This window comes from Dipodomys spectabilis, unplaced genomic scaffold, assembly GCF_019054845.1.
Source record: "Dipodomys spectabilis isolate Male_0828 unplaced genomic scaffold, ASM1905484v1 ptg000258l, whole genome shotgun sequence".
Lineage (NCBI taxonomy): Eukaryota > Metazoa > Chordata > Mammalia > Rodentia > Heteromyidae > Dipodomys > Dipodomys spectabilis.
Genome location: NW_024870935.1, coordinates 22,971 through 49,813, shown reverse-complemented (window position 1 = coordinate 49,813; position 26,843 = coordinate 22,971). Strand labels below are relative to the sequence as shown.

General features: G+C 55.5%; 2 protein-coding genes across 2 annotated transcripts in view; one reads left to right on the top strand and one right to left on the bottom strand.

Annotated features, from left to right (window-relative positions):
* Positions 1-26,843, bottom strand: part of LOC122125028 (cytoplasmic FMR1-interacting protein 2) — a gene marked incomplete at its 5' end in the record, with an annotated part of 54,783 nt that overhangs the window by 6,277 nt on the left and 21,663 nt on the right. The window contains 4 exons of the mRNA XM_042699594.1: positions 9,145-9,275; positions 9,985-10,075; positions 11,268-11,411; positions 23,249-23,336. Coding sequence (XP_042555528.1) covers positions 9,145-9,275; positions 9,985-10,075; positions 11,268-11,411; positions 23,249-23,336 — 454 coding nt within the window. The remainder of the gene's footprint in view (positions 1-9,144; positions 9,276-9,984; positions 10,076-11,267; positions 11,412-23,248; positions 23,337-26,843) is intronic.
* Fndc9 (fibronectin type III domain containing 9) lies at positions 21,120-22,095 on the top strand. Its single transcript, XM_042699563.1, has one exon. The coding sequence runs from the start codon at positions 21,418-21,420 to the stop codon at positions 22,093-22,095; it is 678 nt and encodes a 225-aa protein (XP_042555497.1). The 5' UTR covers positions 21,120-21,417.

Sequence of the window (26,843 nt, the reverse complement as noted above, 5' to 3'; positions counted from 1 at the left end):
TTGATAGGAGGTAAAGATGTTCTAGTGCAAAGGTCCTGAGGCAGGGAATAAGCAGAAGGGAATAATGGAACACACAGCATGGGGCCCTAGAGGTAGGGGAGCAGACAAATCTTTGTTGGGAATCTGTACCTATGGTGCTAACCTTGTGTGTGTGTGTGCGTTTGTGTGCTTGAACTCTGGGCCTGGACTCTGTCCCTTAGCTTTTTCTCTTAAGGCTGGCAATCTACTGCTTTTTTAGTGGTAAACTGGAGATAAGAGTCTCACGGACGGACTTTCCTGCCCGGGCTGGCTTCGAAAACTGTGATCCTCCGATCTCAGCCTCCTGAGCAGCTAGGATGACAGGTGTGCGCCATGGGTGCTGGGCGGCTTTTGTGTTAAGTGTGCTGGGCGCTGCGGCTGTCCAGGTGGTGAGCCCCTCCTTTATTTTTTTCCCCGTTTCTCTCCTCTGAATGCCGCTTCTGTTCCTAGAGATGCTGTGCTCAGGGGGGGCACAACCCCCCCACCTGCTTCGCTCTCATCAGTGGGAGAGAGGGAGGAGAATGAGGACCGAAAAAAGGCTCCCCTCATTCTCAACTAGAGCCACACAGGGGTGCCACGGGGCGGGCACCTGTGTGGAGGGAGACGTGTGCTTTGTGGCTCTGGGGGTCCCCAGCCTGCTTCCTGGATGCTCTGACCCCCAGAGGTGAGAAAGAGGTAACCCCCCACCCCCTGGGACGGTGTGGCCTTTGTCCCCAGGCTCCCCGGGGGCCGGGGACAAGGCCCTTTGCACACGGAGGCTGCCAGCATCCTGATGTGGCGTCTGGTGCAGGGGGACCCGTGGGGCGCTCGTTAGCTGAGACCTCAGCTTTGGTTCCCCCCGGCCCCCGAAGGCGGTGGGAGGGCCAGCGGGAGACAGGTTCCCCCTGGGGCTTACCCCCCACCCCATCCGATCATCACCTCAAAGTGGGTTTTACCACTCCCTTGGTGCCGGGGCCTCAGCCCAGGGCGCTGGCTTTTACTTTCTTTTTCCTCAAGACTTGGTGCTCTACCGCTTGAGCCACACCCCCATCTCCAGCTTTGTAGTGGCAATCTGGAAATACGGGTCTCACGTACTTTTCCTGCCCGGGCTGGCTTTGAACTATGATTCTCTGATCTCGGCCTCCCGAGTAGCTGGGATTACAGGCGTGAGCCGCCACCCCCCCTGGCTGGTAACTGTGTTTTCTGGGATTATTTGAAAACACGTGGAAGGTGCCCAGCCTCTCCGCGCTTCTGTGCCTACACAGGTGCGTCCTGCAGGCGTGTGTCCTCTGCGTGACCTTGGCAGTGAGATTCCCCCCCAATTTGAGCCAAGTCTTTAATACCGGCTGTATAGCCTGTGATCCACACTACCTCCCTGCGTTTGTTCTGTGATGTTTCCTTCCAGAGCCAGGCTGTGGCCCCATTCCACTGCCTCCGTGGCTGTACGCGGGGACCGGAGCCGGTGGTGAACACGAGCAGCCCGTAAGTACCATTTGCTCAGGCCGAGCATACGAGTACTGAGATTAATCCTCACCATCCAACAACCACTGACTGACCAGGATGAGAGGAGACAAGCCCTTGCCCGAGGGCTGATGGGAAATCACTGTCCATGATGGGAACCCACCAGGTTTTGGGGATCGGGAATGCAAAAATCCAAGCCACAAAAACCTTACAGGAAGGAACACGCTTCCCACTTGGTTGAGATTTCCGTGCCATTTTTGCATTGCCTTCAGTTGTATTTTACCTCTTGGTATTACACTTACGTTAAAATGAACCTCAAAGCACTTGTGGCTCACGCCTATAATCCTAGCTACTCAGGAGGCTGAGATCCAAGGATCTAGGTTCAAAGCCTGTCCTGCAGACAGAGAAATCTGAGAGACTCTTCTCTCCAATTAACCGCCTCCTAACAACAACAAAAAAGCTGGAGGTGGAGCTGTGGCTTTAGTGGTAGAGCACCAGCCTTGAGCAAAAGAGCTCACTGCAGAGTAGCTGAGTTCAAGCTCCACTAGCAGTGTGCGCACACACACATACCGAAACAATGGATGGATTTCCATCAAAAACCTACAGTGTTCTCAACTTGCTTCATGTGTAAGGCTGAGGGCAGAGTTGATTTCTCTTAGCTGTAGGATATCGAGAAGGTTCTGTGTTCACGTACAAAAACACTCCGTGTGGTCTATGGAAGACAGATTTTTGTGGGATAGCATTATACTATCTGTTGCTTCTATTCCTGAGTATTATAAAAAAAAAAAACACAGAAACCAGATTTACTAGAGGGATCTCAAAAGCGATCTCAAAAGTTCTCCCCTTAAGTAACATTTAGCTCTGGATTCTGAGATGACACATGGCAGGAAGGAGTTATTCGTCTGTCTCTGTTGGGAGTGAGGGGGAGGGAAAGGGGCTGTGAACTGGAGCATGTGACCCCCCCCCCAACATTCCCTTATATAGACACACACATGGTGAATGCTTTCTGCAAGCTGCAGCGGCCAATCCCTGAGCCTCTTTATCTGCAAGAAAGCCTTTTATCTGCAAGAAAGCCACCAGTGGAGGTATGGCTCACAAGGTAGATTGCCAGCATTGGGGTGGGGGTGGAGGGGGAGGGGGAAGGGCAAGCCAGAGCCTGAAGCCCTGAGTTCAAGCTCTAGTACTGGCACATGCACTAAAAAGAAAACCAAAAGGTAGTGTTGAAGGTAAACAGGGAGACGCTCCGTTCTGACGCTGCTCACAAACCTTGCAGCGGGTAAGAGCTCTCCCACATGATGAACTAGTTTTATGAGGAATGCTAATATTCATGCCTGGACATAAAAACATCTGGAGAGATATCCTTCAGAAAATGAGCTCTTTTGTTGTGGTTGTCAGTTGCAGGGCTTGAACTCGCCTTCTGGGCGCTGTCCCTGAGCTTTTTTTTTGCTCAAGGCTAAAGGCTCTACCACTCTGAGCCACGCTGTCACTTCTGGCCTTCATGTGCTTCATTTGAGATAAAGAGTGTCACGGACTTTCCTGCCCAGGCTGGCAGGAACTACGGTCCTCAGATCTCAGTTTCCTGAGCAGCTAGGATGACAGGCGTGAGCCACCGGCGCCCAGATAGGTATTCTTAAAAAACCCCCAAAGAACAAAGGTTATCTGGGGCCACTGTTGGGTATTGGGGACGCTACTGCCACCGTGTGGTCAAGGCCAGGACTGCGGCTCCACAGCTCCATTTACAACAGGATTTTCTGGTCCTAGAGGTCTGTCCGGATGGCCTAGTGCTCTATAAGGAGGGACAGGGACCCACCCAGGGTGGGAGCCAGGCAGCCTCCTTCCCGGAGACAGACCCTTTCCCGCTGGCTGTGGGTGTCACTGTTTCCAAGCCCATGTCTGGAAAACCACACGCAGTGGGAAGGAAAGCTTGGCGATTCCTCTCTGTCTAGTGAGCGCCTGTTTCTCCCATTTTCTCAGGTTCATAGATAGAAGACACACCGGGCGTTGTTTATATCTCTAGTGAATCTTGAGAGAACCTTCGACCACCATGGGTGTCTGTGGACAATCCGCTCTGACCACGCTCGTACGGATGGGTGGGTGGGTGAGTATTTCTCACAACCAACAAGCTAGGCATATGTCATGTCTCTGTGGCCCTAGCACTCGGGAGGCTGAGTCAGGAGGATCAGGAGTTTGAGGCCAGTCTGGACTCTACAGTCAGACCCTGTATCTCACGAAGCGAATCAATAGCTTCTAGAGAGAGGAAAGTTTACAATAATGAGAAAGTGAAATTGGGTTTTGGGGGACTAGTAGTAGACTCTATCTTCAGGACTACAGAAAACACTTTCCAAGTCCCAAGAATACCAAGAAAGGGCTGGGAAGGTGGCTTAGTGGTAGAGTGCTTGTCTAACACGCACGAAGCCTTGGGTTTGGATTCCTCGGTACCACATACACAGAAAAAGCCAGAAGTGGCGCTGTGGCTCAAGTGGTAGAGCACTAGCCTAGAGCAAAAGAAGCTCAGGGACAGTGCCCAGGACTGGCAAAAAAAGAAACTTGCCTTTAAGAACTACTGTATACCAAAAGACAAATCACACTATTTGCAATATATGTATCTGAAATAGATAAGACAAGGCCAATAGTCCAGTAGAGAAAACCCAATTAAAGAAACAAGATCTGAGTGGTATCTTCAAGTGTGTCTCCATGGCCAATACCATTTGGAAAGTACCTCTGTGCTTTAGAAAAAAAATCAAAGTCAGAAGGAGGTATCAAGACACACCTCAGAAAAACAATAAACAATTTTATATAAATATAAAGAGGCGCGTGGGCATTGCACCTTTGTGATTCTCCGTTTGTGTTCAAATCCTGTATAATTTATTGTATACCCAGTGTACTTTAGATCTAACTTCCGCATGTCAGAGAGACCATGTACTGATTTGTCTCTCTTGACTTTGGCTTACCTCATTTAACCTGATTTGTTCTAGTTCTTTATATAAAATAACGTGCATCAAAAACCAGGCAAAAATCAATTGTTCATTAAGAGGTGAAGAAATGCAAACTCCACTAGCTTGCTGAGTGGGAGTATAAATCAGTACAACCAGTTTGTAAGCTCAACTGTGTTTATCTAATTAAAAAAAAACACAAAAGAGCCAGTTTTTATCACACACCTGCACAAGAATTATTATTTACCTTTATTTGTGCTGGTCCTGGGGCTTGAACCCAGGGCCTGGGCAACCTTCCTTGAGTTTTTGTGCTTAAAGGTTCGTGTTCTACCACTGGGGCCACACCTCCACTTTCAGCTTTGTGGCAGTTCATTGGAGATAAAAATCCCACAGACTTTCTTGCCTGGGCTGGCTTTGAACCGCGACCCTCAGGTCTCAGCCTCCTGAGTAGCTAGGATGACAGGCGTGAGCCACGGGCTCCTGGCACAAGAGATCTTATCCATGGCAGTACACTGGTGAACATGCCCGCCATACTTCCACAGGAGGGCAGGACAGACCTCCTCCATCAGCCACACACCCTGCGTGCTTCCACTCCTGGGAGGGTGGGGGTCGCACGCCATCGCTAGGGTGGAAGTGGGAATCTTGGTGGCTCTGGGGCCACTTACGAGAGCAGTGTCAATGTCCTCTTACTGGACCGGGTGGGGATCACAGGGTGTTGCACCTGTACACTTCAGTAAGACTTAGGCGATGTGTTTTATGAGTTTTCAGCACTAACTTCTGCATCTTGAATATTGAGAGACTCGGGCCTAAACCCTGAGAAAATACACCTGTGTCCCAAGCGCCACGCTTTTTAAATTACAACCCCTGTGCCTAGAAATGAAAGATATATTAACAATCTTTCCCTCTCCAAATTCAGCTAATAGTGCTTTCTGTGCGCTCCATGGAGACCCAGCTCCTGATGAGTAGAACCCCCTCCCTCCGCCCCCATTCTCCTCCCCCCTCCCCCCTTCTCCTCTCCCCTCCCCCCTTCTCCTCCCCCCTCCCCCTCGCTCCTGAACACTGTTTCCTGCTTAGCCACAGGACTGCAGAAGGCGGTGTTGCCACAGCAACCCAGGGGCACAGATCCGCGGCAGCAGCCTGGCATGGTGAGCAGGGGAGGCGTGTGGGGGCACTGCCGGCCCGGCCCCCTGTGGACGATGGTGAGGCTGAGATGGGGGTGTCCTTACCCCCCCCGGGGTTCACAGGTGGCCGGCCCACTCCTCCCTGTGCCAGGATCTCGTCCTCCACCCACTGTCCAGCTTTTCTCAGCCCCTCCCCAGGCCCCGGGGCTGGCGGACTCTCCACTGCTCTTCTTGGGGTCTCTGTTCCTCCCAGACAGTGTCTCTCCACCCCCGCCCCTGCTGTCACCCCGAAGCCCTCTGTGTAGTCTCTGCTCATCTTCCTCTCTCTCTCCGATGGAGACGGCGAGCCTCACCGGGCGCCGGCGGCTCACGTCTGTCATCCTAGCTACTCAGGAGGCTGAGATCTGAGGATCGCGGTTCAAAGCCAGCCTCGGCATGAGAGACCGTGAGACTCTGCTCTCCAACGAACCACCAGAAAACTGGAAGTGGCGCTGTGGCTCAAGTGGCAGAGCGCTCGCCTTGAGCTGAAGAACTGAGGGACAGCGCCCAGGCCCAGAGTTCAAGACCCACGACGGACAAAGACAAAAGATGGCGAGCCTCTTGGTCCTGGCTGTGGTCCACCCCAGAGCTGCGGCCAGCGGTCAGCTCAGCACGCCAGGATGAGCGAGACCCCGCTGCACCCCTCCCACAGCCGGGGGACCGAGACACCGCAGAGGCATGGCGAGTGGGAACCCGGGGTGGCGCGGGGGGCTGTGTCCTCCCGCGCAGCGGCACCGGGGCTTGGGGAGCTCCGTGTGGTGTCGCGTGCGCCACAGAGCAAAGGCGAGGGGTGCACACACACAGCTACAGCGCGCTGCCTGCTCAGCCCAACAGGTAACCAACCGATCCAACTCCTCCCCTAGCCTCCCTCCCTCCTCCTCTCCTGCTGTCCTCCTCCCCTCCACTCCCCTTCCTCCCCTCCCCCTCCCCCTCCTCCCCTCCCCCTCCTCCCCTCCCCCTCCCCTTCCTCCCCTCCCCCTCCCCTTCCTCCCCTCCCCCTCCCCTTCCTCCCCTCCACCTCCCCTCCCTCCCCTCCCCCTCCCCTCCCTCCCCTCCCCTCCCCTCCCCTCCCTCCCCCTCCCCTCCCTCCCCTCCCCCTCCCCTCCCTCCCCTCCCCCTCCCCTTCCTCCCCTCCACCTCCCCTTCCTCTCCTCCACCTCCCCTTCCTCTCCTCCACCTCCCCTTCCTGCTCCTCTTATCCTTCTCTTTCTCCACCACCTTCCTTCCTCCTGTTCTTCTCTTCCTCCTCTTCCTGTCCTTTCCCTCTTCCTCTTTGCATCCTCTCCAGTTCTTCCACCGCTGCTTCTCACCACCTCGTCTTCCTCCTCTTCCTCCTCTCCTGTGCCTTTCTTCCTCCTCTCCTGTGCCTTTCTTCCTCCTCTTCCTTGTCTTCCTCGCCTTCCTCCTCCTCCTCTCCTCCACCACCTCCTTGTCTCCATCTTCCTCTCCTTCCTCTTCCTCCTCCGGCTCCTGTGAGCACCCTTCTTTCCTCCTCTCATTTTTGCCAATCCCTCCTCATCTCTTTGCTTCCTCTCTCCCCGCTCTCCCCTCCAGCCCCTCCGCTTCGCCTCCTTTCCTCATCTCTTCTTCCATTTCTTTTCTCTCCTCCTCCTCCCTCTACTTCCTTCCCCTCTCCGCCTCCCTTTCTCTTCTCCTCCTCCCCTTTTTTCTTTCCTCCTCTCACCTCTTCTTCCTGTCCTGCTCCTGGGAGCTCCTCTCCCTCTCCTCCTCTCCCTCCTCCCTTCCTCTCCTCCTCCTCCTTTGTCTCCCTCCTCTCCTTCCTGTCCCCTCCTCTCCCTCTTCCCGCCCTGTCTTCCTAGTCCTCCCTGTCTTCTCCTTCATCCTCTCCTCCACCTCTTCAGACTCCTCCACATCCTCTTTTTTCCTCCTCTCCCTCTTCTCATCCTTTCCGATTCTTCCCGCTGCTCCTCCTCCTTCACCTTTCCCCGCCCCCTCCTCTCCTCTTCCTGCTCCTGCGAACCTCCTCCTCTCCACTTCCTCTTTGCTTCACCCTCCTCCCCTCCTCTTCCTGTTCTCCTCCTCCAACTCTCCCTCCTGTCACCTTCCTCCCCTTTCTCCTCTCCCCCTCCATCTCCTCTTCCTCCTCCTCTCCGGCTCCTTCCCTCTTCTCCTCCTCCTTCCACCTCATCTTTCCTCCTCCTCTTTATATCCTCATTTCGTCCCCTCTTCCTCTACTTCCCCTTCCTCCTCTGTTCTCCTCTTCCTGCTCTGACCTCCTCCTCCTCTCCCTGAGCCCCACACCTTCCTCCTGCTCCCGGGAGCATCCCTTTCCTCTTCTCCCCCTCCGCCACCTCTGCTGCGCCTACCTTCCCTTCCTCTTCTTCCCCTCTTCCAACTCTCCCTTCTCTCCTCCCTCCCTCCTCCTCTTCTTTCCCCTCCTCTCTTTTCCTCACCTCCTCTCCTTGGCCTCTCCTTCCTCCTTCCTCTTCCTTCCCTCTCCTCCTCTCTATCCGTCTTTCTTTCTCCTCATCTTTCCCAATTCCTCCTCTTCCTCCTCCGTCTACTTCCTCATCCTCTCCACCACCACCCTTCTCTCCTCGTCCCCTCGATTCCTCTTCTTCTCTTCCTCCTCTCACCCATCTTCCTGTCCTCCTCCTGCGAACATCCTCCTCTTCTTTCCTTTCAATTCCTCCTCTACCTCTCCTGACCCACCATTCTTCCTCCTCATCTCCTGTCCTCCTCCTCCTCTTCCTCCTGCTCCTCTCCTCCTCCTCCTCTCCTCCTCCTGCTCCTCTTCCTCCTGCCCATCTCCTCCTCCTGCCCCTGTCCTCCTCTTCCTGCCCGCCCCTCTCCTCCTGTCCTCCTCTTCCTGCCCACCCCTCTCCTCCTGTCCTCCTCTTCCTGCCCGCCCCTCTCCTCCTGCCCCTCTCCTCCTCTTCCTTCTGCCCCTCCCCTCCTGTCTTCCTCCTCTCCTCCTGCACCTCTCCTCCTCTTCCTCCTGCCCCTCTCCTCCTCCTCTTCCTCCTGGAAATATCCTTTCCCCTTCTCCTCACACTCCTCTACCTCATCCTCCTCCAAGTCCCCCTCCTCTCCTCCCTTTCCTCTTTTCATCCTTGTCCATCTCTCCTCCTCCCTTCCACGTTATCTCCTCCCTGTTCCTCTCATCTTCAACTCTTCCTGTCGTCGTCTTCCTCCTCCTAACCCCTCAACTCTCTTCTCCTTCCTCCTTCTGCGCCCACGGACATCCTTAATTTCCCCTCCTTTCTAATCCCTTACCTCTCCTATATTCTCTTCCATTCTCCCTCTCCTCTGCCTCACGTACTTCTCCTTCCTCTTCCTCCACTCCTTCTGTCATCCTCTCTACCACTCTCCTCTTCCATTCCTCCTCCTATCTTCCTGCCTCCCTCTCCCTCCTCTTCCCCATCTCTTCCTTCTCCTCCTCCACCCATGCGCCCCGCCATGCTCTTACTGTAAGCACACCGGTCTACGTTGACAGGCGACTCGGGCGGGGCCGGGCCTGCACGGTGTCCACTCCCCACGTGCGGCCAGCGAGCGCCTGGAGGACAGGGCTGGCTGCCCTGAGGCCTGGGCGCGGCCGCGGCGTGCGTGGGGAGCCCGGTCTGTCCACTCACCAGCGCCTGCTCGATGAGGAGGCAGAAGAGGATGGCGTTGCCCACCTCCCTGAGGCTCTGGAACACGTCGGTCTTGAGCTCGGCGTACTCGATGATGTCCTTCAGCTGGTGGTGGAAGAACTCCAGGATGCCTGCGCGGGGCGGGGCGTGGTCAGCGGGGAGCGGCCGGCTGACCACACAGCAGCAGCAAACCCCGCGGGCCCCCCCAGACTCGGACGGGGGGGGGGGGGGAGTCCACACTAGAAAAAAGCTGGGGGCGCTGGTGCAAATCATGCCATGGAACAAAATAAAGCACTGAACACGCACGAACGAAACAGCATGTGTCCCTTCGCCCCCCCCAACGCCCACCCCAAAAAAGCTGAACTCACAGGCCTTCCTGACTGCCTGCCGCTCGTGAGAGTATCACCGAGCAGGCTGAGAGCGGGCCAGGGGCATCGGCCACCCTCGCGCAGCCCTGGCGAGGCAGAGTACCCGGCCTCACACCACACACTACACCACAGGCCCCAGATCATTCTCCAGGGACCTAAGGAGCAGCCAGAACCCCTATTTCCGGCCCCACCTTAGGGATATATCACTGAGTGAGCCCCTCCGACCGGGGACCCTACAGACGGGGTCCTCTGTGAACTGAGAGCACGCAGATCTCAACCTGCGACCCTCGCTGCTGGTGATTGAAACGGCCGGTCTGCCTGCGGGACCCGGGTCGGCAGGCAGGTGGCGCCCCTACCCCCTCAGTGTGAGTGTGAGATCACTTCCAGCTCACTCATGGGGGGCAGGGTTAACTAGCACGCACAGCCCGGCCCCCACCACAACCCAAGTGTCCCCTCTTTCCCTGGCACCCACCTGGGGAGCCGTACTCATGTCGCGGCAGGCGGCAAATCTTGGGCATCACCTCGATCAGCGTCTTCACATACTGGAGGATGGTGCCCTGCAGCTATGAAATGAGGGTAGCCGATAAGCCGGCTGGAGGCACGGAGGTTCCCTCGCTGAGGGCCCATCTGTACGGTACTTAGGCCGCCTTGGCTTACCAACTTTCCCAAGGGCACGTTTCTAAGGTGTGGGGCCTCCCCTGGGGATGGGGTTATTGTGACATCCAGACTTAAGAGCCAACACAAAATGTGGGCAGGGAACTGTGGAGATTCCATCCCACCACCTAATTTAAGCATGTGGAAATATACAGCATCTTTCCCTATGCTAGGTCCAAGGCAGACATTACTAATCAATCACCACATTTTCCTGTTTTATCTTGCATTTAGTTTCACATACATAGCTGAAGCTAAGGAATTAAGGAGCTTGCTGGTGATCCCTGTTGTATTTCCAATGTGGTTCTACATGGCTTTTTCTTCATGTCAGGTTTCCAGGGGGATGTGGTTTATATATTTTGGTTTTGCTTAGTAGAGTCGCAGGCAATTAAGTGGAAATTAGATGCCCACACTAGCTTCCTTAATGCCAGAGCAGTACTGGTAACCTCAAGGAGACAGAGTGGAGTGATTGATTAGAGATGTCTGCTGTGTGCAATGGAATAGAAAAACAACAGCACATACGTTATGCATTTACCTGCTCATATTGATATAATACTGGGGAGGGGGGGGGAGTTTGAAATTATTAGCCGAGATCTTGTGTGTGTGTGTGCGCTCGTGCGCGCGTGCAAGTCCTAGGGCTTGAACTCAGGCCCTGGGCACTGTTCCTAAGCTTTTGTGCTCAAGGCTAGCACTCAACCACTTGAGTCACATGTCTACTTCTGGCTTTTTGGGTTAGTTGAAGATACGAGTCTCATAGACTTTCTTGCCCAGGCTGGCTTTGAACTGTGATCTTCAGCTCGCAGCCTCCTGAGTAGCTAGGATGACAGGTGTAAGCCACGGGCACCTAGCCTGACTGAGATCTATCGTGATCAAAATCAGGGTTGCTGGGATTAGTGATCAAAAACAGGACAAAAGGAGAGCAAGCCTGGCAACCGCTGACAGGTAAACAGACACACCGGAAGGACTCATAGGAACCACCAAGAGACCTAGGACCTAGGGCTCCTGGGTGATTTCTGAAGGTAGAGCTGTGGTAGAATGAGAAAGCCAGGCTTGTGGATGGATGGATGAACCGCCTGCCCCACAATGCACTGCGGTCTCCCTTACCAGGCTCTTGACGATCTTCAGCAGCTCCTCCATGACCACGGCGATGCCCTGGTAGCCCAGGAGCCGGCAGATGGTCTTGAAGTGGGGGGGTCCCACGAAGTTCCGGTAGGAGCTGTAGATGTGGCTGTAGGCAATGTTGAGGGGCTGCAAAACAGGGGCAGTGCCAAGGTAAGGGACTGAGGCCTGAGTGGACGGAGGTGGGACTGTGGCATCAGAGTCCCTCGCTGGGGCCACGTGGTCAGTGGTCAGCACATAGAACTTGGGCCAGGGCCTCCTGGCACACACGATCACAACAGGAATTCCTCCTGCCCGTGACTGCGCATGCACAGACCGGGCTGTTCCTACGCTAAGCCCTACAGGGCCGGCACAGAATGGCTGCTTTGATTCCTCCAGAGGCATTTTTGGGACCGCGAAACCGGGGTTGATTAAACCTCTTCCATTCTTGGCTTCCCGAGGGTGCCTTGGGAATGAACACCACGGGGCTGGGAGACAAGGAGGCGATCTCTGAGGGCCTGAGAAAAGTCAGCCAGGCCCTCCCCGAGCCTCGTCCTCATTCTCAGAGCAGCGTTCCAAAGCGAGAAGCCCGGGTGCGAACCTCAGCCCGGGGCGCTGTGCCGTGACCAGGGCAGGCTGTGAAAGCTGGCCCCAGGACCCAGCTCCCGCCATCTCCCTGGGGACCCCAGGAGACACCCGAGCTGAACGAGGGGGAAGCTCTCTTGAAGATGTCTTTCCGTCTGAGACGATGTGACCCCGATAGCAAGTCCCCGATTGTCTCGTTGGGTGGTGAGACTGTGAAGAATCAACTTCCCTAGTGATGTGTTTTTGTAATGTGAGGTTTCCAATTCATCTACGCAACAAACGTGTATGATTCCGTAGCCCCGTTTCACAGACCAGGGCGGCCATTGCTTGCTGTGTGTGTGGGGGGGGGGGGGCGGGGGGGGGGGGCGGGGAGGGGGGGGAGGGAGGTCACATAATTTCTAGGTAGCAAAAGGCCAGTCTAAAGTCCAGGCTTTTACTGCTGCCGATGCTGCTACACTCTGGATGGTTAATTTTTCTATAAACCAAACTCCTTTTCTTTTGGGGTGTGTGTGTATGTGTGTGCGCACATGCACGTGTGTGTCTATGTGTGTGCTAGTACTTGAACTCGGGACCTCACCCTCCTGTTTGACTTTTTTTCGCTCAAGGCTGGCACTCTACTACTTGAGCCACACTTCCACGGTTCTGGTTTTTTGCTGGTTCACGGGAGATCGGTGTCTCCAGGATTTGTCTAACCCTGGCTGGCTTGGAACTTCAATTCTCAGATCTCAGCCTGCCAAGGAGCTAGGGTTATAAGGGTGTGAGGTGCCGGTGCCTGGAAGCACAGGAGATCTCACGTGCTCACTCTCTCTGTCTGTCTGTCTCTCTTCATGCAAAGATCTCTAAAATGGCCTTCTGTAACCCACAGCTCCTTATTCTGTGGCCTCGGCTCCTGGCTGTGGCTTTGGACATGCAGCCCCGGGCTGTCTCAGCAGTCCATTTGCACTGCTCTCCACGACCCTGCACTACAACAATCAAATACACACCCCACATCTGCTCAGGGCAGAACCCACCCGACTGTCTCATCGCCACCTCCAAAGACCAAGAGGCAGAAGCGTGCTCTGAATGCTGCTCAAACCCGGACGCGGCAGGGGTGAGGCCCCGGCACCCACGTGAGTGGGGACGGCCCCCACGCTGCTCTCCACGGCAGACACTCTGGGTCTCCCCTCCGATCCCAGGAAAGCCGATTCTCCTTCACCTCCCTCTCCCGTGTCCCGCGCAAGGCATTTTCAACTAGCGCAGCACTCACGCGGGGAATTCTGGGAGACACAGGCAGTCGGCTACAGAAATCCGTGTTTGGGACGCTGCTTCTACTTGCAGAATGCACAGCCGTGAATATGGCTTTCTGGAACAACCCACCCAGTAAGCAGAGACTAGGAAAAGTGCAGCTTCCTGCTCAAACCTCCCCCGGGAGAGTTGGTTATGGTGAGGATTTCCGGAGAGGGGAACAGTGGAGGAGGGGATGTCACTGGGCCTGGATGATAGGACCTGATTTAAAAAATAAATAAATAAAAAGAACCAGGCACCGGTGGCTCACGCCTGTCATCCTAGCTACTCAAGAGGCCGAGATCTGAGGATGGCAGTTTGAGGCCAGCCCTGGGCAGGAAAGTCGGCGAGGCTCTTACCTCTAATTAACCACTAAAAAGCTGGAGGTGGTGCTGTGGTTCAAGTGGTAGAACGCCTTGTGCACAAAAGCTCGGGGACAGCGCAGACCCTCAGCCTGAGGACGGGGGTGGGGCTGTGCTCTGTCGTCCCTGCCTGGTGCTAAGTCCACAGGGCTCTTGCTGGACATTTGTCCTTAGGCCTCCTCTACCCCCCCACCCCCCAGCAGCTTGTGGTACCAACTTTACCTACACACACACACAAAACATCAGTTCAGATGCGTGCCCTCTGTACCGCAGGTTTTCCCAGCTGTGGGCAGAGGGGAAATGTCTGGGGATTGCATGGATTTATAAACACCCCACCCCCAGGGCACTGGGTACGCTTCGGAGGGCCTCTGGCTGGTGCTCCCGTCCGTAGGAGATTCTGATCCAGATGTTTTTAGGTCTCCGTGGTTCCACCCACATGATGGATCTCATGCAGCAAGAACCCGCATGAGAGGTGCGGGATTCAGGGAACACGCTCCCCTACCCCCCCAACTCCCCCAAAGACAGCACACGCGCATGCAGGAGGAAACGCACACCCATGCCACGCACCGCGCATGCACACGCAGCCCCGAGGCACGCTCTGACCTGCTGGCTCAGCAGGAGGCTGGGCCCCACTGAGAAGATGTGGGAATAGGGGAGCCGGGGCATTTTCTGAGGTTTGGCAAAGAAAAACAGGAATGCAATGTGACTGGAGATGCCTGCACCCCGGAGACTCAACTCGCACCCTGGAGCAGCGCCGCTCACGGAGGACTCAGTTTCCCCAGGAGAGACTTCTAACAGACTCCTGCCATGAGGACCAGCCCATTCCAGTTCGGCCGCACACCACAGATCAGCAATAGCAAAACACAGATCAGCAATAGCAAAATACAGATCAACAATAGCAAACCACAGATCAGCAATAGCAAAACACAGACCATCAATAGCAAACCACAGACCATCAAGAGCAAACCACAGACCATCAATAGCAAACCACAGATCAGCAATAGCAAACCACAGATCAGCAATAGCAAACCACAGATCATCAATAGCAAATCACAGACCATCAAGAGCAAACCACAGACCGTCAATAGCAAACCACAGATCATCAACAGCAAATCACAGACCATCAAGAGCAAACCACAGACCGTCAATAGCAAACCACAGATCATCAATAGCAAACCACAGACCGTCAATAGCAAATGAGCCCCATTGAGAACACAGAGCCACACCATCAACTGAGAGATAATCACATTTCCCCGAAAAGCAACAAACAGTATTTTAGAGAGAGAGAGAGAGAGAGAGAGACAGACAGACGGCTTGATCTAATAGTCTGTGGGCGCTGTAATATCTAACTATAGAGGAACTTGGAGAGAACTTACTGTAGGAATATATGCTGTTTACCATTTTAACTTTTATTTTTTAAAACTCAGCGCCGCCCCTTAGCTTTGTTATTCAAGGCTGGCACCCCACCTCACTTGAGCCACAGCTCCACTTCTGGAGCTTTTTTTTTTTTTTTGTCGGTCGTGGGGCTTGAACTCTGGGCCTGGGCGCTGTCCCTCAGCTCTTCAGCTCAAGGCGAGCGCTCTACCACTTGAGCTACAGCGCCACTTCTGGTTTTCTGGTGGTTTATTGGAGATAGGAGTCTCACGGTCTCTCCTGCCCGGGCTGGCTTTGAACCGCGATCCTCAGATTTCAGCCTCCTGAGTAGCTAGGATTACAGGCGTGAGCCACCAGTGCCCAGCTACTTCTGGCTTTTTAATGATTGAAGATAAAGACTTTCATGGACTTTCCTGCCCAGGCTGGCTTTGAACCTTGATCCTTCAATCCCAGCTTCCTGAGTAGCATGAGCCACTGGCACCCAGCTTTTTTTTTTTTAAACCATTTTTAAGTGATACCTATTTAGCTCTATATTTATAGATACTCATCTATCTATTATCTATCTATCTACGGGCTTTGAGTCAAAAGGTCTCCAACCCTCACCAAATGTGGACGCCAGAACATGACTGGCCAGTCCAAACAACGAGGTCCATTTAATTGGCAAACCAAACTTGTAAGCAATCTGCCTCTCTGCTCTCTGGAATCATAATTGCTGTTTTCAGAGATTCCCAAGAAGAAATAAAACTGTTTCTAAGTTCCTGTTGCTGATACAGTTTCTCTAATGAACACCATCAGTTCACAAACACTGCCTTCTAATTCAGGTTGCAGGTGCGGCTCAGCAATCCAACACCACTGGAGGTAAATGCAGACAGGGCCAGGATGAACAGTACAGGGACACGCCCCTCTCTTCCCTCCTTCCCTCTCTCTCCTCCTCCTTTTTGCATCCTTCCTTGGCTTGAACACACACGCTCACTCAGCTTACTTGTTCACAGCTGCTCTACCATTCGAGCCACGCCTCCAGTCAGGCATTGGGTGGGTTAATTGCACAGAAAAGAGTCTGAGGGATTTTTCTGCCCAGGCTGGCTTCAAACCGCAATGCTCAGATCTCAGCCTCCTGAGGAGCGAGGATTATACACACGAGCCATCGGCGCCTGGCTGTGGGAGCTTTCAACGCCGGATGGATGTGCCGCTCTTAGCGGGCCTACGTGCATTCCAGGGCTCCCGCTGCCCAGCGGAGGAAACATCTGCTGCGGTATTTCTCCAGGTGAGCCGGTGGTCCGGGGCCTGCCAACTACCATCGAGTGTCTTCTAGTTCTTCACTCCCGCTATTCTAGTTCAAGGTCCTGCTTCTCCCTCTTAGACAATGAGAATCCCCACACAGAGGGCCCCATGGGGCCAGGAAGCAGCGCTGGTCTCGCGTGGGGCCGGGCAGGTGCTCAGGCTCTGGACCGCCCAGCGTGAGGCCCTGCTGCCCTCCTCCCTGGCTTTGTGATGTTCTGCTGTGCTCCGGGCTTCGTCTCATCATGGTAGGGCAGGGAGGAGGGGCATTCTCCTGGGCTGTGGGGCCTACAGCCCGCCAGCCCCTTCTCTGGCTCCTGCGAGACAAGGGGGTGCCAAGCTCCCCATTCTTTTGAGCATCTCAATTGGTGCAAGAAAAAAAAAAAAGCTCACGGTCAAACAGATGTCCCCTGTGAGCACTGCAAGCAGTTTCGCGCCGTGTGTGCGCGCGTGTGGAGCGGGAATCGCGTTCCCCTGTGTCCTTCCGCAGGCCTTGGGATGCCGGCATTTGTCTTTCTTTAAAAAAAAAAAAATTCTCTTCAAAGCATAACCTTGGAGAACCACCTGCACACCACGGCTCTGGCCTGTCTGTCTGCACACCATGGCTCTGGCCTGTCTGTCTGTCTGCACACCGCGTTCTGGCCTGTCTGTCTGCACACTGCGGCTTTGGCCTGTCTGTCTGCACACCACGGCTCTGGCCTGTCTGTCTGTCTGCACACCTTGTTCTGGCCTGTCTGTCTGCACACCTTGTTCTGGCCTCTCTGTCTGCACACCACAGCTCTGGCCTGTCTGTCTGTCTGCACACCGCGTTCTGGCCTGTCTGTCTGCACACTGCGGCTTTGGCCTGTCTGTCTGCACACCACGGCTCTGGCCTGTCTGTCTGTCTGCACACCGCGTTCTGGCCTGTCTGTCTGCACACTGCGGCTTTGGCCTGTCTGTCTGCACACCACGGCTCTGGCCTGTCTGTCTGTCTGCACACCTTGTTCTGGCCTGTCTGTCTGCACACTGCGGCTTTGGCCTGTCTGTCTGCACACCTTGTTCTGGCCTGTCTGTCTGCACACCACAGCTCTGGCCTGTCTGTCTGCACACCGCGTTCTGGCCTGTCTGTCTGCACACTGCGGCTTTGGCCTGTCTGTCTGCACACCTTGTTCTGGCCTGTCTGCACACCTTGTTCTGGCCTGTCTGTCTGCACACTGCAGCTCTGGCCTGTCTGTCTGCACACCACAGCTCTGGCCTGTCTGTCTGTACACCACAGCTCTGGCCTGTCTGTCTGTCTGCACACTGCGTTCTGGCCTGTCTGCACACTGCAGTTCTGGCCTGTCTGTCTGTCTGCACACTACGGCTCTGGCTTGTCTATCTGCACACCGCGGCTCTGGCTTGTCTGTCTGTCTGTACACCACGGCTCTGGCTTGTCTGTGCAGAACGGCTTTTGGCCGGCGCACAGCAGGTGTCACGGGAAGACCATGGCCCTCAGAGACTCCTCCGGCACTCCCTGAGACCCTGGGTCCGGGGAGGAGCGACTCACCCCACAGCTCCTCCTGCTGGATTCTCACGGAGATGAGTCACCAGGAACGCTTCGCGAGGGTTTGCTTGGACATTGTGGCCAAGAAACAGGAAGATGACTTTTAAAACCGAGCCACAGCCATTAAACGTATGTACGGGCGCAGGGCGACATTGCAAGACAGGGATCTGGTGTGGGGTGATGGATTTGGGCTCTTCGTGTGGGGGACAGCTCAAATCCTTTCCACTAGATGCCCTGGAGTAATGAATGGCTGTCGGCCATGTTCTTCTATGGGGCTGTGGAAGGCTAGAAAGGATCCTCCCTATTCACCTGCTCCCGGTACCCGTGAGCCAGCTCTCCATCCCCAACACTTCTCAGGCTCTGGTGACCCCTATTCTCTCCGCTTCCTGAGACCAGTTTTTCAGTTTTCACATATAACAGAGGAATGTACGCATGCGCCAAGGCATGGGGCTGTCATGTACAGAGACATAAAATGGTTGACTTCTCTTCCCCCTCTTCTTTTCTTGTTTAATGCTAGCAGCGGGGCTCGAAACTCTGAGCCTCATGCTCTTACTTGGCTTGTTCACTCTAGGCTGGTGTCTACCGCTTGAGCCACAGCGCCACTTCTGGCTTTTTGCTGGTTAATCAGAGAGAAGAGTCTCATGGGCTTCTTCGGTCCGGGCTGGTTTCCAACCACGATCCTCAGAACTCAGCCTCCTGAGGAGCTAGGGTTTGAGGTGTGAGTCTCCACCAGCACCTAGCTAGGATGACTGCAGATCTGTAACCTATGACATCCAAGCAGACACTCCCATTTCTAAACAAGACACGTTCTGGGGTGCTAGGTTGATATATTTTGAGGGGGGGGTGGTGCTGGTCACCCCAGGATAAGTGCTGTGCTTGCGAAGGTGTGACCAGGGCTCAGAACTCATCTCCAACCTGCTGGCCCTTCATTTTACAGAAGATGCAGCCGGGATTCAGATAGCTAAAGGAACTTGGCTAGGCCTGTCCCAGAAGTACCACGGACCCAGGAAATAATCCAGGAAGCAAGAAAAAGGAACAAACAAGAGACACAAGAGGGCTGGGAAGATGTCTTAGTGATAACATGCCTGCCTAGCATGCAAGAACCCCTGGGTTCGAATCCTTAGTACCACATAAGCAGAAAAAGCCCAAAGTGGCACTGTAGTTCAAGTGGTAGAGTGCTAGCCTTGAGCACAGAGAGGCCCAGGGACAGTGCCCAGGCCCTGAGTTCAAGGACTGCCCCCCCCAAAAAAAAGATACACAGGAGGTGGAGGAGGAGGGTAAAGGCAGGAGAGGACCAATTTCCCGTTCGCCGTGGACCAGCTGCTACACTGGAAGCTGGACTGAAAAAAAAAAAATCACTAGCCAATGAGGGAAGGTGGGAGAATCGGTTGTCATCTTGGAGATCCTTTTACAGTGCTTTGTCTTTGTTTTTGAATGGTCAAAGAAAGGAGAGTTTCTGTCACTGGGCAGAAAGCTCTTCCGGCCTGGTCCCTGCGAGCATCGTGCAGGTTGCCATGGTGAGAGGTGCTGATGTGGAGACGTGAACGATGTGAACGGTGGGGGTGACTGTGGGGTTTGCTGAGAGAGAGAGAGAGAGAGAGAGAGAGACGCGCACACACACACACACACTTCCAGGAGAACCCAGAGCAGAGCAGAGGCCGCCACGCTGGTCTTTCAGCTCGGGTCTCCTCTGCCTTGGAAGGCGGAGCTGTGTCCAGACCTGGCCGGCTCACATCAGGTAAGCACCATCTTGCAAATGGAAATGGCTTTTCCTTTTCCCACGCGGACGCGGGCCGGGAGAAGGGCCGAGCAAGTGAGTGGTGCCTGACGAGCTAGAACTGGGGAACACCTAGAATCGGGGGGTGGGGGTGGGGGAGGGGGCTGGATCAGGGTGGTGAAGGTGAGGTTGAGGATCTGAGACGAGGCGGGGATGGCGGGCGGTGGGCTGTGTGGACAGTGTTCTGCGTGGATAGCGGGCGGTGGGCTGTGCCGCGGAGCTTGCGTGCCGCAGGGGTGGATGAAGGCAGTGGGTGCGTGGCTGGGAAGGGGCGCCCTGGGGAGCCTTTTAAAGCTTCCGTCTGCTTCCACACCATCTGCTTTGGGAGGGCGTGTGCAGCCCAGCCTCACGAGTTGGCGTCTGAGCACGCTGAGGCACGAGGATGTTAAAATCACTCAGGGCTGTGTCTTCCCTGCGGCGTGCTTACCCCAGGAATCGGACACAAGAATGAAGGGGTTACAGGGGAGGCAGGGCAGAGAGAGAGAGAGAGAGAGACAGACAGACAGACAGACACACACACACACACAGGTGGTAATCAAAACCAGTCTGGCTTATTATCCATAAAATGAAATGGGGAAGATGGTGGATAGTGGGGCAGAAAGCATGGAGAAATGTTTACTAAAACCTACGTAGCTTGACTACAGCCGTCGTCAAGATCTTTGATCCAGGGAAACTCAATGGAGGAGATGTGCACACACTCCCTCCCTCCCTCCCTCCTCCCCTCCCTCTCCCCACCCCCTCTCTCTCACAGAACTAAAGAAAAAGCAAACCATTTGCAGATGGCTCTCAGGGAGGCTAGCAACCTGGAGACTCTGGTTTGCGGCTCCCTCTCCCCCCCCCCCCCCCCAGCCCCTGGGCTGTGGTGCTGCTGGCTTGCCTGCGGTAGCCATCCCCACGCCGCTCACTCAGCTCAGAAAGAGCAGCCGAGCGGCTGCGGGCTGCAGCAGAGGGACCTCGGGTGGCTAGTCTGCACAATGGACATCTAGATCTGACGGTGACGATCACAAGACATCCACAATTACTCGGGAATCACCTGCCGTGATCTGGGCAGCCCTCGCGCTGTGTGGGGGGGTTCTGAGGGTTCAGGAGCGTTGGTCAGCAGTCCCTATGCTGGCTAGGAGCCTGCAACCCTGGCCTGTGCAATGTCATTTCCTGCTACCTGTGGCTCTGAACACACACACACACACACACACACAGGCTGAAGCTTTTGAGTTAAGGCAGCTACTGGCACATGATGAAGTGCATCTCCACCGGTCATGGGCAATTGAGCTAGGAGGCTAAAAAAAGCACTGGACAGAACGTTCTAGATAACAGCTCACAGCACCTGGGAATGCAGTCAGAAGGCCAGGCAAGGAAGAGTTAGGTAGAACAATCGCTTGAGAGTAAGTCACTGACCTGGGAGGACAAACGGAAAGGGGGGCCCTGGAGTCTCACTCATTTTTCTTCCTATTGCCTTTTTCTTTCAGTCTTCTTTCCTTTTTTTTTTTTTAAGGACAACAAGCAATGTCTCCTCTAGAGGATTTCAGGCAGGGTGGATGTGGCTAGAATTACATGGTCCGAAGGCCAGATCTTGGTTTAGATTTTATTTTTATGCCAGTCCTGGGGCTTGAACTCAGGGCCTGGACGCTGGGCTCTTAGCTTTTTTCTCTCAAGGCTGTGAGTGCTCTACCACTTGAGCCGCAGCTCTACTTCCAGCTTTTTGGTTTTGTTTTTTGCTGGTTAACTGGAGTTGAGAGTCTCACAGCCCTTCCCGCGCTGGGCTGGCTTTGAACTGCCATCCTCCAGCTCCCAGCCTCCCGAGTAGTGAGGATCGGAGGCGTCTGTGAGCCTCTGGCTCGGGGCGGGTGGTCGTGCTTGCTGTTTCTTGGGTGGCCGGGCTGAGTCAGGTAACGGGGTCACCCCCGGTTTCCTTTCGGGTTCGCCGGGTGCGGGGTGGCCGTGGGGCAGGTCTGGGGGGACGTTGCTCCTCCCTGTGATTCTGGTTCCAGCCTCGGGATGAACATCGAGGTTGGGAACGTGTCTCACACGGGCGCCATCGTCTCCTGGTCCCCGTCGGAGCCCTGTCTGGAGGGCTATTACCACGTCACGTACAGGCCCAACTGGAACAGCATCTTCTCCAGCTATCTCCGCTACAGCTTCCACCGGGAGGAGAGGGTGCCGCGGGCCGCCAGCTCGGTGGCTCTGGAGCACCTGGCCCCCTCCACCCTCTACTTCCTCTGCGTCGGCTGTAAGGAGGCCGCTTTCCCCTACAGCCACCACTGCACCATGTTCCACACGTTGGACAGGAGCCCGCTGGCCACCGGGGGCTCCCTGGTGGACCCCCAGCTCTCCCTGTGGGTGTTGATGGCCATCCTGCTTGCCTGCTTCACCGCCGTCCTGGCGTTCATCTGCCTGCAGTTCTGGTGCATCCGCTGCCATGAGCCTCGCTGGTCTTACCGGGCCGGCCACATGGAGGAAGCCAACGGGCTGGTGAGATGGCCTGAGGAGGTCCCGGCGCTGGGGCAGAGGGAGGAAGACCCGCAAGGGCTCCCCCTGGTGGAGCTACCTCGCAAGGACTCCGGAGCTGGCGCCCAGGCCGAGGGGGAAGCGCCCCGCAATGGCCTTGAGGTGGGGGGGGTCCTACCCAGGGAGGGCGGGGGCCGGCTGGGGGGGCTGCCCCCCGGCAGGGAGTGACCCGAGTGTGTGCGTGGTGGGGAGGGGAGACACGGATGGCCCCCCCCAGGCTGGCGAAGGCCCCCCCCCCCCATGGCGTGAAGGGGCCGATCATGGCTTCCACCCCAAGGTCATCACTGGGGTCATCACTGGCACGATTTTAGTATCGACCCGAAGCCCGCGCGCGCGGAGCCCAGGCGCGAAGACAGCTCGGCCTCAGCCACGCGGCGTCTTCAAGGCCGTGGCTGGGTCGTGGGTGGGCTCCGAGCCATACTTTCGATCACTTTTTTTTTTTGGGAGGGGGGAGGAAAGCCGGGCTCTGGAGTGTTTCCACATCCCCAGCAGGCCCACGCCGCCCACACCCTACCATCACTTCAAGGAAAACTCATCAGCTGCCTTCCTGATCACGCGAGACACTTTTTCTTGAAATCCATTGCTTCTTAAAACCCAGTAAACAAACAAACAAAAAAAACCTAACCTACAAAACTGACAGGCTTACGTTACCCCGCCAGTGAGCCAAGCAACAGCTTCCGACTGCAGACAGAGAGCGAACTACTGCCCAATTCGTATCACAGAAACCCAAGACTGCTATGCTAGACCACGGCCGCTGCGATCAGCTGACGGCTGAACTCCAGACCTGCTCTGGTGTTTGATCAAAAGGAAGACCAGCCAGAGCCGAGGAAGGAGACGCGCAGTTCACCCATTGTCAGGTTTGGGGAAACAAAATCAGGAAGGGAAGAGGACTGGTTTTACTTAGAGTGGCACTAGCTCCGGTCATGCCAACTCCTTCCCAGAGCCCCCCACCCCCGCCGCACCCTCCAAGCCCTTTGCTGAAGGTTTTATGGGAGCAGAACAATCCCAGAATCCACTGGAGAGAAACGACACCAATCAACCAAGAAATCAGGAGAAAGTCAGGAGCCGAGCGTGACCAACAGGTGCACAGACCCCTTTCCCCGCCCATGCCAGTGCAGCTGTCACTCACAGCGCCTCCCCCAGTCCTCCCCTGCTCCCCCCCCCAGCCTCTGCTCACCCCACCCCTGCTAAGTTATGAACAAAATAAAGACACATATCCTTCGCGGTTCTCCCTGCCTGGACCTCGCTCGCCGACACCTCTTGATTTCTCTGCTATCAGTTTCCCCGCTGCGTCCTCCCTGGCCTGGGCACAACAACGCACCTTGGATCCGTAGAGGTAATAAGGCTGGACGTTGGCGGGTTTATCTCGCTGTGGTTCTTGGGTGAAAGGAATAGCAGTCCGGACAAAACTAGAAGGAGAAGAGAGGTGGGGGAGAGGTTAGGCGGGGCCCTGGAATATACTTCAGGAAGCCTGGGACAGCACGGGCCTTCCCTCCCTTGACCCAGGGGTTGTCTGAGGAGGTTCTAGGCTCTTCCAGCAATCCTCCTATTTGCCTACGGTCTACATTTCCATCCTGCATTCCTGGGCTCAGCTTAGTGCCGCCCAGTGCACCATGGGTAAGATGGTCCAGAGTGAGCCAGGCCCCAACATGGCCTTCTCTGGGGGGCTCCAACTTCACTTCCGGTTTCAAGACCTGGACTCAGTATGAGATCCAAGCAGCAAGCTATTGTCTGCCGTATGAACCAGAAGGTCTTCCCCAGGCTATGATCCGCTGGCTTAATTCCAGTAAAAATTTTATGCATTCTGAATAATTGTCACACGCCACCAAATAGTCTTCTTCAGACTTTTTTTTCCCAGCTACACAAAAATGTCAGAAATGTGCGTGGCGTCTGTAGCGCATGCCTGTAATCTTAGCTACTCGGGAGGCTGGCATCTGAGGATTGTGGTTTGAGGCCAGCCCAGGCAAGAAAATCTGTGAGACTCTTCTCGCCAATTAGCCACCAAAAAGCCAGAAGTGGAGTTGTGGCTCAAGTGGAAGAGCTCCAGCCTGGAGCAAAAGAAGCTCAAGGCAGCTGAGCACTGGTGGCTCACACCTGTAATCTTAGCTACTCAGGAGGCTGAGATCTGAGGATCACCATTAAGCCAGCCTAGGCAGGGAAAGTCCGTGAGATTTTTATTTCCAGTGACCCACTAGGAGAGCAGAAGTGGAGCTGTAGCTCAATGTGGTAGAGCACCAGCCTTGAGCAAAATAGTTCAAGGGCACAGTTCAGCCCCAGGGTTTAAGTCCCATGACCCCCCTTTACCCCCCCCCCAAAAAAAGCTCGGGGACAGTGCCAGGCCCTGAGTTCAAGCCCCAGGCCTAGTGTGTATGCACACGCGTGCACACAGGCACACACAGATGTCAGTAACATGCAGGCTCACAGACTGTACCAGGATGGCTGGTAACTATAACACAACCTACTGACTGTGGCCTGGGCCACTGCTGGCTTGCAATGCCTTCCTTGCTCAGATGCATCAAATACCCCAGTCTTCATAGAAACAGAAGTCTGCTTTGCTCGGTGGGCGGATCCAGGTGAATTTGCAGTTCTTCACAGGTCTTTGATTCACTCAATACAACAGGATTCACTCACGGCCCGAACCAGGCAGTGGGTTACTAAGAGGATCTGCACTACCGATAGTCATTTTGGACTATGGGGCCTGACAGGATCTGCGCTTGCATACACCTACCCTTCCTGACAGGAGCTGCCCGTGCGTGCATCCTTACATTTCCCCTTCCACACTTGTGTTTGGACGTGGCTATAGGCCATTACTGGCAGGATCTGCGCTTGCATGTACCTACCCATCTATAGCCCTTACTGCACAGGATCTGCACGTGCGTACGTCTACCAGTCTATTGCCCTGAAAGAATCTGCGCATGCGTACATCTACCCGGCTCCAGCCCTGACTGCACAGGATCTGCACATGTGTACACATTCTTGCATCCTTTTCCATACGCCTTTTTGGACGTGAGGACAGGTCTCACCTCTCCCTCCGGGCGCTAAAGCTCTGTGGGAACGCAGGAACCCCATCCTGTCTCACCCAGGACTGTGGGCCCCTCCTGGGAGGCAAGGCCCACCCTGCATTGACCGTGCGTGCTGTGCGGGTGTGTTCTGCATTGCCCGTGTGTGCTGTGCGGGTGTGTTCTGCAGTGCCCGTGTGTGCTGTGCGGGTGTGTTCTGCATTACCCGAGTGTGCTGTGCGGGTGTGTTCTGCATTGCCCGTGTGTGCTGTGCGGGTGTGTTCTGCATTGCCCGTGTGTGCTGTGCGGGTGTGTTCTGCAATGCTCGTGTGTGCTGTGCGGGTGTGTTCTGCATTGCCCGTGTGTGCTGTGTGGGTGTGTTCTACAGTGGCCGTGTGTGCTGTGCAGGTGTGTTCTGCAGTGGCCGTGTGTGCTGTGCAGGTGTGTTCTGCATTGCCCGTGTGTGCTGTGCGGGTGTGTTCTGCATTGCCCGTGTGTGCTGTGTGGGTGTGTTCTGCAGTGGCTGTGTGTGCTGTGCGGGTGTGTTCTGCATTGCCCGTGTGTGCTGTGTGGGTGTGTTCTGCAGTGGCTGTGTGTGCTGTGCAGGTGTGTTCTGTATTACCCGTGTGTGCTGTGCGGGTGTGTTCTGCATTGCCCGTGTGCTGTGCAGGTGTGTTCTGCATTGCCCGTGTGTGCTGTGCGGGTGTGTTCTGCAGTGGCCGTGTGTGCTGTGCGGGTGTGTTCTGCATTGCCCGTGTGTGCTGTGCGGGTGTGTTCTGCATTGCCTGTGTGTGCTGTGCGGGTGTGTTCTGCATTGCCCGTGTGTGCTGTGCGGGTGTGTTCTGCATTGCCTGTGTGTGCTGTGCGGGTGTGTTCTGCATTGCCCGTGTGTGCTGTGCAGGTGTGTTCTGCAGTGCCCGTGTGTGCTGTGCGGGTGTGTTCTGCATTGCCTGTGTGTGCTGTGCGGGTGTGTTCTGCATTGCCCGTGTGTGCTGTGCGGGTGTGTTCTGCATTGCCTGTGTGTGCTGTGCGGGTGTGTTCTGCAGTGGCCGTGTGTGCTGTGCGGGTGTGTTCTGCAGTGGCTGTGTGTGCTGTGCGGGTGTGTTCTGCATTGCCCGTGTGTGCTGTGCGGGTGTGTTCTGCATTGCCCGTGTGTGCTGTGCGGGTGTGTTCTGCATTGCCCGTGTGTGCTGTGCGGGTGTGTTCTGCACTGCCCGTGTGTGCTGTGCAGGTGTGTTCTGCAGTGGCTGTGTGTGCTGTGCGGGTGTGTTCTGCATTGCCCGTGAGTGCTGTGCGGGTGTGTTCTGCAGTGCCCGTGTGTGCTGTGCGGGTGTGTTCTGCAGTGGCTGTGTGTGCTGTGCGGGTGTGTTCTGCATTGCCCGTGTGTGCTGTGCGGGTGTGTTCTGCATTGCCCGTGTGTGCTGTGCGGGTGTGTTCTGCAGTGGCCGTGTGTGCTGTGCAGGTGTGTTCTGCAGTGGCCGTGTGTGCTGTGCGGGTGTGTTCTGCATTGCCCGTGTGTGCTGTGTGGGTGTGTTCTGCAGTGGCTGTGTGTGCTGTGCGGGTGTGTTCTGCATTGCCCGTGTGTGCTGTGCGGGTGTGTTCTGCAGTGGCCATGTGTGCTGTGCGGGTGTGTTCTGCACTGCCCGTGTGCTGTGCGGGTGTGTTCTGCATTGCCCGTGTGTGCTGTGCGGGTGTGTTCTGCAGTGCCCATGTGTGCTGTGCGGGTGTGTTCTGCAGTGGCTGTGTGTGCTGTGCGGGTGTGTTCTGCATTGCCCGTGTGTGCTGTGTGGGTGTGTTCTGCATTGCCCATGTGTGCTGTGCGGGTGTGTTCTGCAGTGGCTGTGTGTGCTGTGCGGGTGTGTTCTGCATTGCCCGTGTGTGCTGTGCGGGTGTGTTCTGCATTGCCCGTGTGTGCTG